General features: G+C 42.3%; 1 protein-coding gene and 1 long non-coding RNA gene across 9 annotated transcripts in view; one reads left to right on the plus strand and one right to left on the minus strand.

Moving 5' to 3' along the window:
* Window positions 1–139: 139 nt before the first annotated feature.
* LOC121107289 lies at window positions 140–10190 on the plus strand. 2 transcript variants are annotated; one of them, XR_005841055.2, is made up of 2 exons: window positions 140–1022; window positions 9380–10190. It is a non-coding gene; the product is annotated as an uncharacterized LOC121107289 (long non-coding RNA). The 2 variants fall into 2 exon arrangements; XR_005841054.2 differs by lacking the exon at window positions 9380–10190 and adding an exon at window positions 2988–6144.
* Window positions 3110–15221, minus strand: part of NF1 (neurofibromin 1) — a 96012-nt gene continuing 83900 nt past the window's right edge. For 4 of the 7 annotated variants that reach the window (XM_046902295.1, NM_001396680.1, XM_040650554.2 and 1 more), the window contains 6 exons: window positions 14555–14655; window positions 13811–13953; window positions 13627–13673; window positions 12678–12894; window positions 9957–10007; window positions 3110–7880 (listed from right to left, as the gene is read on the minus strand). In XM_046902295.1, the coding sequence (XP_046758251.1) occupies window positions 7738–7880; window positions 9957–10007; window positions 12678–12894; window positions 13627–13673; window positions 13811–13953; window positions 14555–14655 (702 nt within the window). In that variant the 3' untranslated portion in view covers window positions 3110–7737. The remainder of the gene's footprint in view (window positions 7881–9956; window positions 10008–12677; window positions 12895–13626; window positions 13674–13810; window positions 13954–14554; window positions 14656–15221) is intronic. The other 3 variants (XM_003642416.5, XM_415914.8, XM_004946785.5) reach the window with 1 other exon arrangement.

Consider the following 15221-nt stretch of genomic DNA (forward strand, 5'->3'; position numbering starts at 1 on the left):
CAACGGCGCCTGAGGAGCGCCCAACGGCCGCGCTCGCGCCGCCTCGGCGCGAGGAGGGATCGCGGCCCGCCGCCCCTCCCTGCCCGGGTGGGCCCCGCCCCTGCCCGGCGCTATTCGCTGCTCCGGCGCTCCGCCCGATGTGTCGCGGCGCGGCTCCGGGCGGGAGGTCTGCGCTGCTCCTCGCACGGCCTCGCGCTGCCGAGGGGACGTTCGGTTGCGATCGCGGAGCGGGACTGCAGCCTCCGCGTGCCGGGCTGAGGCGAAGGAAAGGCGCGCGTCGGGGCGGTAAGGCCGAGCTGCCCGTGCTTCTGTGCCTGACGGTCCCGGTCGGAGCGAAGCGGTCCACGGCTGAATTGTCATCGGTGGGAAACGCCTCCCGGCCGGCTGGCTCAGCTGCCGCCGTGGTTTAAAAAGCAAACAAACGTCCCTGTCAAGAAAAATTGGCACCGTACAAAGCAAAAGGAGCACTGAAAATGAGAAAAGGACGGGCAAGTTCTGTCAGCACCCTCAAAGCCAATTTACTCTTGGCTTTTATTTTTTTACCTCTGCCTTTGTTGTGAATTACAGGCCTACCCCTTAACATCTCAAACAGAACTGAAAAGCGGAAGGCCGACAGAAGCGTACCTGCAGAACTGCTTTGCAGGGTATTTGACCCGGCTGTTGCAGTGATAGCAGCATCCCGCCAGCGTGAGCCTGGTTTCATCTCTCTGCACCCGCGCTGTTTTGTCAGCAGCAGCGGCTGCTTGTTGCTCCGGGTGCAGAGCAGCACGGCCAGCTGCCAGCTGCAGTTACGAAGGGAGCAGCAGTAATTTTTCCATATCCAGGAACCACGTGAGAGCAGCAGTGAAAACCACTGAGCACCCTGGCTGGAAAGGGACCAGAGGAGAATCGCACCTGGAGAAAAAGATCCCATCCATCTTTCCAAAGGAGAGGATACACCGGGCTGGTGACAGCCCCTCCTCTTTCCGTGAGCAGTTATTCAGCTCACAGAAACTCAAGAGCCAAATGTTTGGAGCAGACATGTAAGTTTCGTCCCTTGTTTTGTTGTCCTGCCCCTGCCAACCCCTGGCCTCACCTGTGTTTGTACAGGGGGGGGGGGGGCTTTCCTCCTTCGCATGCTTTGCGTTGCTCTGAAGCAGGCTCCCCTTTGGCTCACCACCACTCTGTGCTGTCTGGCCCATGTTCAGTCATGTCTGTCTATAGGCAGTTGGGTGGGTCTCACACACTGCAGAACTCTGCACGTGCTCTCACTGTGAGAAGAGCTGGAAGAACCAGCAAAAGGAGGAAAGAACCCTGGCTGATACTGCAGGGAGAGGGAGGGCAAAGCCAGCAAGAGAGTGCACGTCACAGAGTGCAAATTAAGGCACAGAGAACAGGGCCCAGGACAGGTGAGGAGGCAAAGGCAGTCACTGCGACCCCCCGACTAGTATCTTACATTGTATCTTAACCACAAGTAGCCTTGGGAAGCTGAATTAATAAACAAGGGCTTGGAAAACAGCCCCAGTCAGGCCTGCCTCTTATCTGCCTCTTCAGGACAGTCACTTCACTCACCTGCCATGGTCTGGATGACCAATTCTTGTACAGCTCAACAAAGCCATTCTGTTGAGCATCCAGCAATGCACAGAATTCATTCTCTGAGCATACTGATCAGGAGCAGAAGCTGCAGAGCAGATCTTTTTCATTTTTCTAAAGGACAGTGTGCTATAAAAAAAAAAAGTTTAATAGTTCACTGTGAGTTTCTTAAACACAGAGTTAGTCATCGCTATAATACTATCATCTGACTGTACCTTAAGATGCAGCTGTCAGACTTTTTCACTGTTGTGTTGAGCAGCAAACCTGTACTTGTTTTAACAAGTTACATCATGGGAGACTTTATGCTCTCCACCTACACAACCCTGGGATTTATTTTCACCTGAGAACTTGTTAAGAATAGCAGCAGAGAAACTAATGTACCAAGATGCTGAGGATTCACACACATCTTAAATTCTACTGGTGGAAACATTATCATTAAGAGAACTACAATTTTTTATGAAACATCTGGGATATCTGGAGTGTGAATACTGAAAAGATTTGTTATTCCAACCAGAGGCATTTGGAAATATTTATGCTGGCCAGAGACAGCTTAGTATTTAGGAATTATCTACTCTCACTACAAGTCAGTCTTATTGCAGGGGTTTGCAGCAGTTTTAACAATTGCACTTTTCCTTCTTGCACAGTTTTACCCTTAAATTTAACTCCAGAACAAAATTTGTTCCCTTTCATCAAAGAATTTCTGAATTTAGACTTTTTTTTTTCCTTTGCAAAATATTCTGGCAGTATTGGTGCCAGCTGGGCAGGGATTCTGAAGCTATTTCCAAATAGAGAAGTGGTTGCTCTGAAGATGCCATTTTTTTTTTCCGTGTAGAGTTGTTCAACTGCATAAAGACTGAGCTAAAATAACTCCCCTTTCATTCAGTACCACAAGTAGCAGGGAAGGTCAACTGTCCAAAAGAATGTCAGCATTTTTAGCAGCAATCACTTAGCATGGCTTCAGGAAATACCTCTCTTAGAGCTCCTCTTTATACACAGTGCTGCTGTTTCTGATACAGATAAATGAACATTTCCTCTGAAGTAAAGAAAATGTGCTCTTATAGAAGATACTCAACTAATTATGATTCACAAAGGCAGCATATAAGTACTTACACATTTTTAGTAGAAAGTATCCCCCTAAAAGACAAATCATACTGATATGTTCTTTAAAGGCCAAGCAGCTGTTTTATTAAAATATTGAATTTACATTAAAAAGTCTGATTCTTTCAATTATAATGATCTTACTGAAAGTGTCACGAAATTCATGGCAAGGGGCTAGCTTTATTCTGTCCATATGCTGTCCTCACATACGCACAGGCAGTTCTCTGCTATTCAAAACTGTGCAAGATCACACCCACACAGAAGCACATTTGTCTGGAAAGACAAACCCCAAGGCAATTGGTTCTCATTTTCCCTAGGGAGAACAGCTTTTCAAATCTCACTTTCAGACCCATCCAAATCTGTGTTCCAAGAAACAGAAAAAGGATTTCAGAATATACCAACTCCGTTCCGTGAGTGAATGACCTTCAAACAACTTGAAGCAGGTTGAATTTACATTTTACTTCAAAAAAAGGCAAAGTACATACATGAGGAGAAGATGGGAGGAACAACAGTTATATCTGAAACCAGGCTTCTACCATTTCTGCCTAAGCTTACCAGCTGTGTCTGAATCAGCAGGGCTCTGGCCTGCCCTAGCACACTTGCTTACCATAGGAACAGGACTGTGGATTGAGGAAACATTTTCAAAGTTGAGGCCCAAATGGAAAGAGTAAGATATCATACACAGGGTAAGTTTATAGTACACAGCTTTGTTTTTAAATGATGTAACGCAACAGCAGGAAGGAGAAGTAGTAGTTAACAATTACTAACACTAGAATAATCAAATTTGTATGTTATACATATACAGCGACTAACTGCTTTACAAAAAAAGCAAAATAATACAATATATTGTCACATGTATTTACAGTGTAGTAAATATACTTTTCTGTCAAATTTTACACAAAAAATATTTACAGGTGAATATACTGCATTAAAAAAAATGGTGGGACCAACACTAAAAGTGACTTTCTGTGGTAAGTTTGTTGCATAACAGTAAGACGTGCTTCATTACATTTGTAAAAATTAAAGTTAGGATGAAACAGAAGAAGCCCTAAAACCTACAACCCATTTAGGAAGAGCACTGGAATGCTCCCGTGTGCTCAGTCCACAATACTTATTTGAAAAGTTTCCTATTCTTGGAAACTTCATGCACATTAAAGCAGAAACATTGGCATAATAAACAGGTAGGTTATGTACTATTCAAATACTACTGAATTATCTTTAAGTCAGGGAAATACAAACACAAAATGTTAATCATCTTTACAGTACTTAACTGTAGTTAGTACGTAATGGATAGCATGTTCTAAAACAGGGGTGTCAAACATACAGTCCCCATAGTGTAGCTACGTGGTCCACGTGTTACAATCAGATTTTTCTGAATTTAAGTTTTCATTTTGAGGTACACAGACTGCATGGCTGCAGAGGTGATCCTCAGACCATGAACAGGGCAGCCTGCACAGTGCTGAGCGCATGTAGGCTGCCTGCTGCCTGAAACAGTGACTGGAAGGTCTGAACTTGGGAGTCTCCCACTTCTTACATCAGCTTTCAAGCCTGATCTTGAAGCGTCATCACCAGCAAGTAACTGCTAATCACCAGCATCGATGGAGTGAAAGGATGAGGAGAGGGTTGAAAAGGCTGGATTAGAAATGGAGAGCAGTGCTCATAGGAATGAAACACAGCAGGACACAATATGCAAAACAAGAAAAGGGAACAAATAAAGGAGTATATCAGAAAGAAAGAAAAAACTAAAGCAATAGCAATGGCTGTTATAGGGAGCGGGTTTCCGGGTTGATGGATGACAGTAAGGCACTGACCAACCATTTACTAATTAAAGGTTACAAAATGAAAGGAAGGTGTTTTCCCCCTTGATCTAAGCACAAACTTCCTAAGCCCTGGTCCTACTGTGTATCAGGGCAAACATAGCCCTGAATTACATCTCTGCTGTAGACAGTGGCCACCTAGAGTACTGCATTCAGGTCTGGGCTCCCCAAAAGGCAGACACAGACCTGTCGGAGCAAGTCCAGAAGAGACCAGGAGGATGCTCAGAGGAGGGTTGAAGCACCTCTCCTATAGAGACAGGCTGATGGAGTTGGGCTGTTCAGCCTGGAGAAGGCTCTGAATACCTCACAGCGGCCTTCGCAGGCTGCAGGAAAGGACTGTCAGGGAGTGTAACAGCAGAACGGGTGAGGGCTTCAAACTGAAAGGGTAGACTTAGACCAGGTAAAAGGAAGAAATTCCTCACAAGGAGGGTGGTGAGGCCCTGGCACAGGCTGCCCAGAGCAGCTGTGGGTGCTCCATGCCTGGAGGTGCTGGAGGCCAGGCTGGGTGGGCCCTGGGCAGCCTGTGCTGGTGGGTGGTGCCCACCATGGCAGGGGCTGCAATATGAGCTTTAAGGCCCCTTCTATCCAAACCATATTCTATGGTTCTGTGTCCACAGTTACACTCAAGTTCAGCTCTTTTTACCTAAAATGTTTGACACCCCTGCTCTGAAAGTTCGGGTCCCCTCACTGAACTACACAGTGAAGACATTACACGACTCCTACCCAGGAAACAAATTTTGCTGACTTGCTTTATCAATGTATCATTTGTTTCAGTCAGGACCAAGAGCTTACAATAGTTCTAGCTCTCACTGAAAAGGTCAGTTTGGTTTCACCGTACTCATATCTCTAAGAATGCATTAGTTCTTATTTCGTGATGCACTTTTTATAGAGGCAATGCAAAATATTGCAAGAGCTGCTCTCAAACGCACTCAGTCCAAACAGAGCAGAGTTGGCAGTTCATCTGGAATTATTTTTAAAGAAAATTTGCTCACAGAGAAACAACTGAAAATTATCTTTTTGTATCAGTAAATTACAAGAGATTCTTTTTTCCTCCCACCTATGGAAGGAATAACTCTCCAGGTTTCTACAATTCATTGTCTTCAGCAAAACAGGAAGGGCTGGGAACAGCTTGGTTCAGTATAATCAGGTGCAAACCGACAGCGATACCAAGGTGGCTATTAGCAATTTGATGTATGAGATGAGAAAGGTTTTTAAATCAGTGACTCCCAAAATTACAAATGCATAGCAGCTTAAAAACATGGCAAAAGTCACTGCTCTATTCCTTAATTTAGGTCTAGCCTTGTAACCCTTCCATAGATCTCACAGTTCAGGAATCATGTTTCTACTGCAGCTCCTACACAATCAAGAATAAAACAATGTGGTTAATTGCACAACTTTTTGTATTTTCCAATGATTCTATTTCAAGACCGCTAATTCTACATCTTCCTCTTGTTTTGGCAAACTATTTGCATATTAAGCTTGTGTTCATAGTTCTTCCAGGACTGTAAACAAATTAGAAGAATTGTTATTTTATGAATCAATACAATAAAGGCATTTTTATTTACATAAATGTTACATTGTTACTGTGTGGATACACGTGAATTATGTGCTATATCAATAAAATCTGAACACTTATAATTGTACCATTCTCTAATAATTTAGCTGTGGAGTTTGATTTACTGAAAGCCACTGATAACATTGCACTAGAGGATTTTATTTTTTTCATACAGTGGATATACCTTTTTTTCCCTTCTAAAGCCATTCACTGTTGTTAACTTCTAACATACAACAGATCTCAATCTAGGAAGTTTATCTGTTTTCTAGCAGTAGATTTGCTTAGCCCTACAATGAGCACCTGGATGGCAGGCCTTTGTCAGAATGCCCATTCACCTCTGAGGTCCAACGCTCTGCGCATCTTCAGTCCGTGCAGGTAACGTCTGTAGCACCCAGTGCTACATCTTTACACGTCATTCAACATAGCAGCATATTATCACAGTCCCCATTGCTAATGCACTACTGTGGCTGACAAGTCTTTCACAGTGATAGCAATTTCAGTTTCATATAACCCCCAGGTACGAGCCCTTACAAACTAAAACCCCTTGAAAGTTCTGCAAGAAAAGTTTGACTGCAAATGTCTGTACTGATAGCAGAAATTGCACTGCAAACATTCAAACGTAACCTGGATTTGACAAAGTGTCAGTTATTTTTAGATTTGTGTACCTTAGGCAAACATTGCTGTTTTTGTATCACTGCTCAGACAGCACAAAAGCAGCTTTGCCAAACAACCTCCCAGAGCTGGAAGTTAATCAATAAAATTTTCCCCTCTGTATCCCAATAGTTTTTCTGCCAGGAATTTCTGGAAGGTGCGTATTGTTAGTATTGTTAGGAGGGCAAAACTAAAGCAAAGTTAAATGGAAGAAAGCAGCAATGAATTTTAAACACTGCTACAATGACACCATAATAGTCAGTTCTTGACGGTTTTCTTTCCACTGTACAACCTTTTTTTAGTGCAGCTAAAGTACAGCAAAAAAAACTGCTTCAGAAAAAAGCCAGTTTATCCAGTCTGGTCCATATACAGTCCAAGTGTTTGAAGCTAAGGTCTGGGGAATGAAGAGACTCATGAAGCCTCCTTGTCCTCTCAATTTATTGCTAATTACTAGGAATTTAATCTAATCAACCAATTCTGGCTAAGCTCATTGTACTGCAGCTATTGTTAAGTTTCTTTTAAGCACGGTAAAAAAAAGTCCACAGCTAAAAATCCTACAGTTTTGAATTAAAACCAGGATGACAGTAACTTCCCCTGGCTCATAAAGCCACTACCTTGAGAAGTGTGCAAACAGGATTAAGTATTAACACTTTCCTTTAGAGAAGAAACAAACAAGGCGAATCACAGAAGCAAGGTAGAACCGTCTATGGGAAATGGCTTTCATATTTGGACAAGATACGTTCTGCAGCGTTAAGGAACTCACACCTCCTTCGCCTACAAAGTCCTTCAGGATCTATAAGCGGTTCTGAAACATTGGCTTAAATAAAAAAACAGAAGAAAAGAAAGAAGGCATTAAAATTCAGGCAATGTTTCAGGAGTTGATCATCTGGCAACATGGCTGACAGGATGGGAACTTGAAAAATTAAGTGCAGCATCACAACTGGTGGGGGGCCCTTTGCAAGAGGCCCACGTACGTCAGTCAGTTTCCAAAAAAAAAAAAAAAAAACCCCAAAAAACAATCAAACAAAAAACCAACCCCAAGTTTCACACAATCTTCTTAATGCTGTGACGTTTCAAGCTGCCAGCACTTCGCTGCTTTTGCACCTGGCTGGCGGAGCCGTGGCGCATCCTCCCGCTGTTGGTGTGGCCAGTGGTGGGCGAGAGCTCCACGTTCTCCTTGTCGATCCCTGGGAAAACACACAGACCAATGTTAGCCTCGCTGCTCTGCCACCCTACGGCTCAGCACCTTAACGACAGACGTTTCTGCAAATGAACAGGTTAGCATGTAGGTGCCTTCACAGGACAAAATACTGTGACACCCTTGATGCCAGAATCAAGGCACCCCGCCGGACCACGCGGGGCCAGGCAACGGTGGCACAGGTGGCACTCAGTGACTGTGCTCAGGATACATCCCCGGTCTGCCATGCGAACAGGTGGCGGTGTGGAGGCAGCCTCTGGGAACACAAGCAGCCAGCGGTGCTGCCCTATAGCTGGGAAAGCACTTCAGACATCCAACTAACAACAAAGTATTTAATCTAACTGGTAACTCTCTTAGCAAGAAGTAACACAGCCTTACTGGTGGCGATGACTCGCAAATGAGAGATCTGATGCAGCTGTTTTATTGCAGTACTGTATTATGAAAAATCATTTTTTCAGATCAAATGTGCAACTCTGCACTCAAAGAAAGCACAGCCCCTGACCAGATCCAACAGCTCCCCATGCTAACCTTCATAAGAGCAGGAAAAGTCACTGCCAATACTCACAAAATGCCACTAGTAACAAATAGGGCAGCAAGACTCGGGTCCAGTTCAGGAGGGAGGGCAGAGTGCTCTGCTTTGGAGTTACCTCAACACCCTGCAGCTGACAGCAGCGTCACTACTGCCTGTGCACGAGGCTGCTCGCTTGCAGGAGCACATGCTCTGATGTATTTGTGGGCAGAATGAACAAGGGTAATTGAAAATAAAACGCTCCATCCATACCCTCGAAAGACACCCTCCAAAATCAAGAGTAAAGAAACTCTAGGGCCAAAGCTTGGATCACTGACAAAGGCAGGAGGTAGAATGCAAGGATGAAACCAGGCAGGATTTCTACCTGAGTGCACGTACTCTTCTAGAAGCTTTAGACATTCTCTACAGGACAAGGGAACGTCTATTGTGTTGTACTAAAGGAATCACATCAAACAACCCTCCTAAACAAACCCCACCAGTGTAACTTCATGCTGACACGATGACAGTGCATGACTGGGTATGAGCCACTGCTCTACATCCCTGAATACAGTCTGTCATTTGAAGACATAAAAGCTGAGACTTCTGCTTAGTGCAGATGTGCTTCCAATCAGTCATTACTTTTATGCTAACCCTACTTTGACTTAATCACTCGTGCGGCAGTATCTTCGTGCAGCTGTCACATTACTTCTGCAACAAAATGAGTATGTTTGAGGCACATTTAACAACACTAACACTTACAGTATATGTGCAGCATTGGAATGAGTAGTAGGAATGGTATTTTAATTGGAGAGACTCAAAGTATAACCAGCAGCAAAAATTAGGATGTCTGACAGCAAATGAAAAGGTTAGAGCAAAATCCCATCACTACACACGGTATCTCCCACAGTTTTATGTTTCTAAGAAATTGATTCTCATTGGCACAAGCAAGAATAGTGATTGCTCTCTACTATTTCACACAGTTACAGTGAAAATCAAAACTACATTCAGAAGCTGCCTGCAGGCTGCCGTCCTTCCCCTGCCTGTGTGTGTGAGCTCACAGAAGTCACAAGCTATGATGAGAACAGGAAGCAACCTGCATGTGTGAGTAAAAAATGTCTTCTGCAGCCTTATTTATTTCTCCGCACAGAAGCAGAAATCAAATGGTGCTGATGAGAATTCATTTTATTGAACCCTCTGTCTGCTGCAATTTGTGTGTTTCCTGGTGGTGTGCAAATGATGCTGAAGCCGACCTCCTGTGAAACCAAAGAGCTCATGAAATTGTTTTACATTTTAGCTTAATATGCGCAGCGGAATAATTTCACATACCAAGCTTCCACTTCTCTATTACCAAATGTATCTTTCTCTTGAAGATGTGAGTGACCTTTGCTGCTATACCATTAAATATTACTGGCATCATACGAGAAATGCAACAGCTTAGCACTTACACTGAAGCCATTCCTGTGTCTAGGATTAGTAAACCACTTCCCATGCCATAAGCCCAACCCTAAAGCAGATCAAGCAGCATCTCGTGCAAATATGATGGAAGTAAGAGAGTACCTTGATGAGGAAGCTGCATGAAAACTGCAGATTTAGAGCAAGGCAGAGAAGCTTTACAAACACAGAATGGAAGAAAAAATGTAAGTGAATAATGTCCATGACAAGGGGGAAGGGGTGGGGAGAGATGACAGACAAAACACTTATAAACAATCCTGTCTATTTGTTTCCAGATACAAGAAATATATTATCAGCAATTTAATGTATTTGTTAGCATAATAAAAAAACATACTTGGATCAAATTGTTTCTTTAATTCAATTCAGCACCGCTAAACACTTAATTTTCTCAGCAGTTCTCCTGTCAGAGTGAGCAGATGATGGGCCTGCATCTCATGCCAACCTCACAGCCACGGTGCTGCCTTCAGCAACCCAGTGGCCCACGTTTGCTTCATATTCTGCAGTTCTTTTCCCAATGGTTTTTATCCTGGCAGACATGTTCCATCTCTTGTTGCTTGTTCCCTCACCACAATGCCTCAAGGCACAGTGAAGGAGAATGCAAAACTCTTCTATGTGGCCATGGAGCTGTATAAAGTGCCAGAACAAGGTTTTTGAAACAATTAAGCAGCCTAAAAAGCAAAGCATGTTTTATGCAAAGTTGCACTGGTTAACATAACAGTTTAAACAAGAGAAACTGCAAGTTGACTTAGGTGGAGCAACGTAGCAGATGTGGGATAGAGAAACAAAATGAAACGCTGGAAATCCACTTTTTAAGTTTCTGAAGGCACTCACTCAAGCCTATTCAGATAAGCAGTCCTCATGGCTGAATTTTATTACTGTCCTTTGCATTCCTTTCAGCTTTTGATAAAAGGAAACAAAAAAAACCAACAAACCAAATCTAAAAAAAAGCTGATAAAACTGAAAAATATACCTTCTTGATAACCACCAACAGCTAACATGCCCCAGCCTTCCATAGGAAAGGCCTGTGCTAATAACATTTATCCCTCTGTGATCTCCTTTGCTTCAGAGAGGCTTGCTAACATTTCACCTCCAAGCAAACCATGCATTCAGTGTCAAAAATCATTATTACAGACCTGCATCATTTAACAAGTTTGCAAGTTCCTGCCTAATGCTGCTGGTGGAGAAGGGCTCTTAACCAGCATTCATCAAAACCCATCTGTTTGTGCAACACTTGGAAAAAAAAAAAATGAAGAGCTGCCTCAATTCCTTCTATGTCAGAACATAAAGTGAGGGGTAAAAGAAGGACACAGCCACTAATTTCAAGTCAGTGTTCTTTCCTTACTTGTCCCAGACTGGAATGCAAAACAAGGAACCAATACCAACACCGTAAAGACAACCAAGATTTCCTCTAGGCTAAAAACTTATATTAATAAAGTAGCAGAAAAAGAGGTATCAACTGTGCAAAATACCTTTCATATTTCCTACCCTCACTTCATACAACATTATTTAATGTAACACATCTTGTACTTGTGGGACTGAAAATCAAATCCTGTTTTTGACAGGAACCTTACAGTACATTTCTAGAACTCAGCATCAATATATCAAGAAGGGATCACTCCAGACCTAAATAACAAACTGAATTCTCAGACTGGGGAAGGGTTGTAGTCACTTCTCACTGCATGAAAAAAAGGAAATTGCTATTCCCACACTACTGGAGCACCACAGAACACTCTCAACTCTGCACACCTTACCTCTGCAAACTTGTAATAGTAAACAGTTGAGCTATGCACAACTAAGTAGGACTTATGTCAGAGCTACCAGAAACCAATTAATAAAGAGTCAAAAACCCCAACATGTTTCTGTGAGTATCACACCCAATCTAAGTGGTCTTGAGCCTTTCATTAGGTTAGAAGTAAAGCTGAAATAAGAGGCTGATTGACTTCAGCATTCAGAATTGCAACAGTTAAATCACTATTTAAGAAACATCAGACTGTGTAACTGCTATGTCAAAGAAGAGCAAAGCATTTCCTCAGTGTTTGAGCCAATAATCAGAATCACTTCAGGCAGAATCTTCAAGTAGATATCTTTGACGTACGTTCAATTTTCTTCCTATATTCAGTCTTCTCTAGCTTCTGTCCCATATGCTATGCCAAATACTTTTTAGTCTTATTTTTTCATTTTTCACCCCAAAAACCTATGCTGCTATATTTAACCTCTGCATCCTCCCTTAATTCCCTTCTCTCCAAGCCAGACAGAATTTAGCATTTCTGCGTGCAGCCTATGATGGCTGTACTCCTGAACACTGCCATAGTTTTTCTTTTCCTTCTCCAAGGAGAGTCTGAGCCCCATTTGGTGCTGCCTGTAGGAGTCTCAGCTTTATACCACACAGCCAACTGAAACAGTCAGTCCAGGCGCTCTCAATCACAGCACAGCTCTGGATTATTTTATCCAGCATGCGCTAGTTTGCAGTGCCTAAGTGGCTATTATTTTCCTTGCAAAACTTCATGATTATGTATTTGTCTTTATCAACTTTCTAGGATTCACTGTTGCATATGTTCCATATTAAGATGCAGCTGCTATTCATTCTGATGTACTTCACGTTATTTCCTTCATGCATAATGACTTGGAAGACAGCTTTTGTGATGGACAAAATCCAGCATCTGAAACACCAGTGTAACAGCTTAGTCAACAATTAAATATTCATTTGACTCAAGAATGCAATCATGTTTGATGCGTAAATGCATTAAAAACGTAATGAGATGGAGTACTTGGCTGTATAAATTCAGTACATTTCCTTACCTATGTAGTACTGCAACTGCTACTGACCTGGGGAGTGCTGGGAAGTTGCGAGCGAGGTCATGGAATTGGAAAGGTTAAGGTTAGCTGTAATGCTAAGCTGGCTCTGCACTGCGGGAGGATATGGAGACGTGGGTGTCAGGAGAGATTCTTCACTGGTTTCCTCATCAAATCCAGGCAAATACGTGTCAATCAAGGCATCAAGAAACTTCACTATGAGCTCAGCATAGTCTGGGATTTGTGTTTGCTGTGAGTGATGGGGGGAAAAAAAGAAGGTCGGTTCACTTCGTCCTATTTTTCTGTCGATGAGTTTCACCCCTAACTCACTGTAAGTTTACAATGGTTTTGCCTGAAATTTATAAAAAGCATTTGGATGCAACCATGTGTGAAAAACCATTTGTGGTCCTTCCCAGATTAATCTAAATGCAATACTAAAGATCGCTTGCAGATGTAATTTCAGTACATCTAAAAACTGCAAAGCCAGAGGAGGGGGCTGTTCCATTCATAAAGTTCCACAGCACCCAAACTTGAAATGTCATTAGGAGTATTACTTGCACCCCACAAAGCCTGCTGCCAGAACACTGCCTACTCTGCTCATGTAGTTCTTATAGCAATGGGACAACAAATGGGAGCACAGATGGTCGCTGCTTTTATTTCTTCTATTGTAACATAGAATTTGTCCTTATGGAATTATCACTCTTACCAATTTAAACCCTTAAACAGTAAGATACAGACAACAAACCAGAATTTATGACTAACATTCCACATCTTCAGACTCTTTGCAAACTTTGGGGTGTTGAAAAGCTGTATTTACCACCTGACTGCTTTTACCCAGCTTCAATAAGTTTACCTTATTGAGTTCATCAAAACAGCTGCTGCAGGCTGAAAAACTTCTAGCCATAAAAGCGACCCTTACACTACTAACTTGCTCATACCAATTTTATCACTTATCTGCATCGTTCCTGAATTTCTCTCTTACCTTGGAAAATGGGCCAGCAAACCTCCACAACCCATTAAATCCAAAACCTACAACAACAAACTGAATGTTATGAAGAATTTATCACAAGTCAGAGAAAATCCACACAACAAAACTCATCAGCTCTTTTGCTAAGGCATTTTCACTAGGATATCTAACATTGAATTCAGCAATTAAAAGAAATTACTTTGTAGATAAGAAGTTTGGTATTGGGGTGGAGACTCCTCATGGTAGACAACACTCTGAACAATCCCATGAATTGGATTCAACAAATTTGGATCTTGACACAGCGACAAGAGGGTATTGATCTTGGAATCCAATAAATTATGCCTAAAGAAAAGAACAGTGGATTATTTTTTTCCGCAAAATAAATATGCAGTCAACAACCTTACAGCAAACTACTTCTAACCCATATCTAGAAGTACACTTTATGTCAGTTTTTATATGCACTTGAGTTACTGATTAAAAATTTGAGTCTAACAAAAATATCTAAAATTTTATATGTTGACTTATACAGAAAACTATACGACCACATTAAAAAGTAATTTGATTTTTCACAGTACCAGATAAGTGCCAAAGCCGCACTAAGTCACCAGACTACTGTAATGGCAGCAGTGACGCTGAAAGCTTTCAGGAGGAATGGATGGCTGCACAGACAGGCTACCCGGCTGCTCTGCCAACCTGCCCAGAGACCAGATGTGTGCTGGAGGGCCATCGGTAGCAGTGCTATGTGAGGATGCCCGTTCCCGTAATTTATGTGAATGCAATGTTCTCAAATTGTGATGGACATTTGTCTCAAGCAAAGGACAGGCTGCAGCTCATAACGTAGAAACGAGTAAGGCACCCACCTCACACATGTCTGCCCTGGACCAGAGACAGTTTAAAAGGAAGGCCAAGTAAAGAGTCATCACAAACAGCTTTAGATACTTACACAACAGGAAAGACCTTTGGGAAGACAACACTGGCTTCTGCTAAATACTCATACAGAATCCGCTGGTCAAATTCATCAGTAGTGTACTTCACTAACGTGGCCTGTGATAATGCAAAGGACTAAATCAGCATGCTTCTAAGGGAGGCTGAGTAGTTACAGGCTTTTTTGCTTGTAATTGTAGTTTAAGGTCTTTAAGATTTCAGGATTCCAGAAGAAGCAGCATTACAGAAAATTAATTCGGAGACATGGAATTAAGTTGCTTTATGTCATGGGAAACAATAAGAACAGTTGATAATAGCATCTATTTTGGCCCAAAATTAGCTTATCAGTTTTTGACAAAACTGTGCAACTGAGTCTTTCTGCATTATAATAGGAATGCAAAGCGTACTGGTGTACCTGGTGAAAGCACTAACATGCTGGTTGCTATATTACTATTTAGTCAAGGTTTAAACTGAATTGTGCTGGTATTCTAACAATTTTCTCTTCTTAACTTTTATAATACATAATACATAAAACAGGTTCTTGTTATATAAAATCAGTTTGTAGTAAAATTCTGTTGGGAAAAGGAATCAGTTGTTAGACATGTCTCGCACTACAATTCAGAATCGTGGAAATTCCAAATTTCCCCTCACGTTGGTTTTTTTAAAGGGTTTATAAAAGTGATTCT

Source organism: Gallus gallus, chromosome 19 (genome assembly GCF_016699485.2).
Source record: "Gallus gallus isolate bGalGal1 chromosome 19, bGalGal1.mat.broiler.GRCg7b, whole genome shotgun sequence".
Taxonomy (NCBI): Eukaryota; Metazoa; Chordata; class Aves; order Galliformes; family Phasianidae; genus Gallus; species Gallus gallus.